Source organism: Semicossyphus pulcher, unplaced genomic scaffold (genome assembly GCF_022749685.1).
Source record: "Semicossyphus pulcher isolate SPU_LCO1_2020_fin unplaced genomic scaffold, fSemPul1.0.p SCAF_28, whole genome shotgun sequence".
In the NCBI taxonomy this organism is placed as follows: Eukaryota; Metazoa; Chordata; class Actinopteri; order Labriformes; family Labridae; genus Semicossyphus; species Semicossyphus pulcher.
The window spans coordinates 2,950,156-2,956,155 of record NW_027211702.1 but is presented as its reverse complement, the minus strand read 5'-3'; the positions used below and the strand labels follow the sequence as shown (position 1 = coordinate 2,956,155).

Sequence of the window (6,000 nt, the reverse complement as noted above, 5' to 3'; positions counted from 1 at the left end):
GCAGTGGATAACGTGGCGTGCAGTGGTACCGTGGCAGGAAATCAGCCGAAAACAAACAAAGAATAAACATTGTGTTTCCTGTCTGATCAGGAGGATGTGCTTAGACTCGGCTGGAGTGTAGAGCTGGAGGCAGTCCAGGCGCAGGTGTCGCAGACCTCGCTGGGCTCTGGCTGCAGTCTGGTCCCACAGGTGAGATGCTACTGTACAGCTGATTGGTCTGACGGATCAGAAGTAAAGAGCGGGCTCGCTGCTGTAGTCAGACAGGGAGGAGCTGTCTGCAGGTGTGAGCTGAGGAAGAAGACAGTTTAAATATTGATAAGTATGTGATGAGCAACTCAAGGCTAAAGTCATTATGAGTCTTTTCACTTATTGTGCACAGTCTCATGCCCTCCTGAACCAGTGTCTAGGGGTGGGTTTGCAGTCTGCAGCGATATTCAGCAAGAGAACTTCTAAATGATCATGCAACATCCCTCCGACTCTCATCTGTTGTTTATAAATATCAATAAGCAATTCCCATGACAAACTCCTTGTTTGGGCACAGCTATCAAGGTGAAAGAAAAAGGGGGTGGGTGTCAAAGGTGGGTGTAATAGTTTGTTGCATGAAATAATTGAACTACTCAAATCGCTGTGCAAGTATGAATGCAGTTGAAGAACCAGCAAGATACTCATAATGTAGTTTAACCCTTAAAATTACATGTAGCTCACTTCTCTAACACTCGGGTCTCCGCCCTCCAGTTTGAGAACCAGTGCAGTAAATTAACAACAGAGTCAACGCTGGCAGATAAAAACGTCTTTAAGTTTGATGAACGCAGCATTTCTCTCTCACCATAACTTCCTCTGTAATCTCTGTCTGCTGTGAAGTGGTTTCTTCCTGGTAAACACTGTCTTCATGTTTCTGCTCCTGCCAGGTGTTGAAGTCCACCGAGTGCTTCGGAACGTAGCTGGCAAGATCTGCAGAAAATAAAAGAGACGTCAGGTTTACTAAAATGGTAATAACCTTTTTTTCTCCATGTGTTGTTCGCAACTTAACTAATTTTGTATAACTGGTAATGCATTTTCCGTATTTTCTGTGGAAAAGAAAGGTAATACATACATGTCATATAGACACAATTCATACATTTTACCATGTTACAATGTTAGCAGATGCTTTTGTCCTAAGTGACGTACATCTGAGAGTTAACACAATATAAGCAACAATCAAGGCAGGAGGGAACAAAGTCAGTAAGTGCCAACAAACAGCTTCAAGTGTGATCGGACACATGTGCTGACAGGTAGCGCACAGAGGCAACACACAGGGTTTGTAAAAGCAGAATCATCACCATCAACAACATCCACAAGTCAAGTCAAGTTAGACTTTATTTGTATAGCACATTTAAAAACAGTCGCAGTTGGCCAAAGTGCTGAACTGGCTCAAAGAATACAAACGCGTAAAAAGAATACAAAGTACAAACAACAGATAAGAATAAAAGAAGAGCAATAAAAACAAGGTGTCAGACTCAACTCGAGTCGAAAGCCAACGAGAAGAGGTGTGTCTTCAGCAGTGACTTAAAGGTTTCAAGGGTCTGAGCAGTCTTTACATGAGCAGGTAAGCTGTTCCAGAGAATCGGGGCAGCCACCACAAATGCGCGGTCGCCACAGTTTTTTAGTTTAGATCTGGGAACAGGAGCATCTGGTTTGTCGACCTGAGTGCTCTAACTAAGTGCCTTAGTGCCCTGGATGAGGGCGTTCAGGTAGGCAGGAGCTGTTTTTGTTGCTGTTTTGTAAGCGAGCAACAGGGTTTTGAATTTGATGCGAGCAGTAACTGGGAGCCAGTGGAGGGATATGAACAGTGGAGTGACGTGCTGTTTTAGGTTGGCTGAGACCAGTCGCACTGCTGCGTTCTGGATCATCTGCTGAGGTTTGAGTGTGCATGCAGGACGGCCTGCCAGTAGGGAGTTTCAGTAGTCAATGCGTAATATTACGAGAGCCTGTATCAACAGTTGTGCTGCATGCTCTGACAGGTAGGGTCTGATCTTCCTGATATTTCATTCACCCCGAGTAATGTCCTTAAATACTACTTTTTGGAATGCTGTTAATAGTATTTAGTGAGCTGCAGAAGTCAAAATGGTAACAAATAGAGTCAACCACACATTTTGGTAATTCTAGTTCCCAATTTGTCCAGTAGGGGTCTCTGTCACCATGTAATATGCTGCTCTGCAACGATTTAGAGTCTTCATTTGTTTCATGACATTGATATAAATTCCCTTCTATACTTTATATTTGATTTTATCTTTATTATTGCCTTTTACAGTTATAACCACATTATTCAAAAGGGCACACACAGGCCTTTTAAATATAGTGCTATGCTAATCTTATTATTGTATATAGTGTATAGCTTTAAGAGGGGAATATTGTGATAGTCAAACACTAAGTGGGAAAGAGGAACCATCGCTCAACTCTGAAGCTCATTAAAAAAGGTTGGTGGACAGCAGGGTATTAAATTAGCAGCACTCCAGGTAGGAATTCCAGGTCATCTGACAACATGACAGAAACATTTTTTTTCTTATATGAATAAATACTTTTGAAAGGAATTCTTACGTTAAGAAAAGACAGGGGATAAGGACATATTAAACGTAGCCTATAATCCATTGTCAGGTGCAACAGACTCAGTGTTACAGTTTTCCACATAGAAATCAGAAGTGGCAGACAAAAAGACCGTAAAAGTGTCCAGTAAGGAAAAACACTCAATTTCAGAGCGTAGTTAAAGACATTTAAAATGTTAAAGAACTGACTTAAAAATAACTGATGATCAAATTAGAGCAAAAGCATGTGTGATTCAGGCTCCCCTTTAAATTACAGTATAGTACACTGAGTTAACAGCTTTGTAAGGTAGGTGCTAAGGGATGTGCTGCCATATGTAAATAAAAATAAAAGAATGAAACAGTACAGTCAGATAATACTTCTCTCTTCTACTGCCAGCCTAATCTTTTTATTTGTTCATGAATGGCCAGAATGAAAAGTGCTGAAATTCAGAGTGAAGAGCAAATCTTCCCTTCATCCTTTAAAGAACTAAAACATTTCCTTTATAAAATAAAGACTGAGACACTGCAGGAGACAGTTCAATAATTTGGAATTTGAATCTATTTTTTAAACATAATGTGCCTTCTTAAAAGGCTTCTTCTTGTGTGCCTTGTCTGAATAAAATAACACTACATGCTGCTCTGTTGCTGCAAACCTCCCTTTTTAATGACCTCTGAAAAAATTAAGTCACTGCTTTTGATCCAGCCTTATCTCATGATTTGTTTTTGTCTTGCTAAGGCTTCTGAATTCTTTCCCTCATTTCTTTTGTGTCCCAGAAATGCTTCCTGCTAACTCTGCTTTCATTAAAGTGACACATTTACACCTTTACACAGTATTTGTGTTCATTTTTATCCAAAGGAAAGCTCATGGTTTGTGCTCAATAAATCTATTTATAACTATAACATTTTAGTCAGCAAATTTTGATTTCTTTTGTATAGCAAGAAACAATTGGGAGAATAGGTAATAGCAACCTCAAAATCACGAGGGAGCATCCTTTGGGGACCGTGAATATCCGCAGAAAATGTGGCCTATAACTGCTGAGAAGTGTTGGACCAAAGATGGACATTTTAAAGCTGCTAGCGAGGTTAAACTTGGATACCTAACCTGAGTGATATAACAAACACATTCAATTCAACTCCCATATTTAAAATTTCATTCAGTCTCACCGTTGCTGTTATTCAGGTGCGTAGGTGAGTTGGCAAAACTGGGGCGAGGGATGTGGATGCGTCCCACCATGCTTGGCTGTTCGTCCGCCACCTTCCCGTCCCGTTTCTCCTCCTCGTCCTCCTCCCCGCTGTCCCAACTGGTTTCTGACGGATACTCGTAGGTACTCTTCAGGCTGGACTCATTGAAGGAGATCTTGAGCTGCAAAAGACACACAGAGAGAATTAGACGTGTACTACAGCTGCTTGGATTTTTGGGTATACGTCAGTCTTTGCGGTCTGGATTAAGTATTTTAACTAATGAACAAATCCAAATAACACTAACTGACACGAAAAACAAAAGGAAATAGTACAAACAGTTGCAGATGCATGATGGTGCTGACTTCACCTCCGTCTTCTTATTTTATTTTTACTTCACTGGCAACATGATAAAGATAAGAACACTAGTCAGCTGCCAAACACTAGTATATTTTGTTTGGGGTTGATAGCAGGTGTCTGGACATGATTTGCAGCAAGTATTTGATTATTTTGTCTTCAACATGTAGCGTGCTGGCAAACAAGTAAAGGATCAGAGCCTGACTGTATTTTGAGACAACTATTGATACCGATATTAGAGGGCAAAAATTATTGATACATACAAGTTGGCCAGTATAGTCAATTTTGAGCTAGAATGAAAGGACATATGCCACATCAATTTGTGCACCAATATGACCGCCAAGTTATTCTTAAACAAATAACTTTAATAATGAATAAATAATATTATTATACAGCTCCGGGAAAAATTAAGAGACCACTCCAAATGCATCTCTCTCTACATGTCATGGCCGGCCCGATCCAGATCTCAACCCCACTGAAAAGTTCCTGAATGTGATCAAGAGGAAGGTGGACGGTCACAAGCCATCAAAACAAAGATGAGCTGCTCCAAGAGCGGCCTAACGTCACCCAACAGCACTGTGACAGACTGGAGGAGAGCATGCAGAGACGCATGAAGGCTGTGATTAAAAACCAGGTTATTCCACCAAATATTGACTTATGAACTCTTCCTGAGTTAAAACATTTTTAGTTTTCTGTTGTTTAACATGAACTGAAAAACATCCTATTTGCATCTTTTGGTTATTTTAACCAGTCGTCATTTCCTGCAAATAAAAGACGTAAATCAGAATATTTTATTTGGAAGTAGCTACAAAAAAAAGTTAATTTTACACAAAAAACAACCAATAAATAGTAGAACCAGAGAAAAACTTATTTTGAAGTAGTCTCTTATTCTCTTATTCTGGAGCTGTATATTGTCAACCAATTCTAGTTTGGACCACCGTCTGCGCCACATAATCGTTGTCATGGATACGGGGAGAGTGGGCGGTGCTTAATGTGGCCCAGGACACATGTGCGTACACACTGCCATGACGTATGTGGATAAATGCGTCACCTCCGTATGTGGCCCGAGTGATCGGATCTGGGAGAGTTTACACCTGTAGTTAAGGCTGTCCACTTGTGATCCGATCGCAAAAACCAAGTTGGTACCAAATGTGAACAGGGTGGAAAATTAATATTTTCCCCAAAGGCTTCTGTTCACATCTCAAATACTCATTAGCCACTGTTTCACTGTTTAACAGAAAATTTCAGGAAACCAGCAGTATTCTATTTTGTAATTTCATCTTAAAGCTACAGTAACTCCCCAACTGCCCTCTCATAAAACAAAGAATCCATCATGAATGTTTAAATGATTTACAAATTAATTGTAAATTACAGTAAAATGTATAGAAGTGCTCAGAAAAGCTCAAACTCTCTCTGCCTATTTTTGCTAATTGTTTCAGGAGCTCTTGTAACTGAGAAGCAGCCACTCGTGTTGCTTCTGCAGACTCACTTTTTGTCCACCAGCCAGATGTGTTTACCAAGAAAACAACCCCCTGCTGTTGACTGTTTACTCGCTGAATTGTCTTGTAGAGGAGCCAAACTTTACAGGCATCAGCCAAGATTTAAAGTATCAGAGACCTTATCGTGTCAAAGCAGAATCTAACATCACTATGACATCACTCTCCTTAAAGAGGGCTGCATTTTACAAGTACAGTAAACATTAACAGGCTTTACTTCCTTATTGCTGTGTTATTAAACCATCTTTACTGTTCCCGTATGCTAACTCTGCAGTAATGCCAGTTTAGCGAACCAACTACCTCATAATTTATTCAACAGAGCTTTTAATTGGGATTCTTGGAGAGCCAGCTGCAGTTTGTTCAGGCCTGTCCGCAGCTTCATGTACTGTACTCTGTGTGTCCTCGAA

General features: G+C 40.4%; 1 protein-coding gene across 1 annotated transcript in view; it reads right to left on the bottom strand.

The window, feature by feature from the left end:
• Positions 1-215: 215 nt before the first annotated feature.
• Positions 216-6,000, bottom strand: part of tprn (taperin) — a 29,241-nt gene continuing 23,456 nt past the window's right edge. Inside the window, exons 2-4 of the mRNA XM_069677306.1 lie at positions 3,726-3,924; positions 827-951; positions 216-288 (exon numbers count right to left, since the gene is read on the bottom strand). Of these exons, the coding sequence (XP_069533407.1) occupies positions 226-288; positions 827-951; positions 3,726-3,924 (387 nt within the window). The 3' untranslated portion in view covers positions 216-225. The remainder of the gene's footprint in view (positions 289-826; positions 952-3,725; positions 3,925-6,000) is intronic.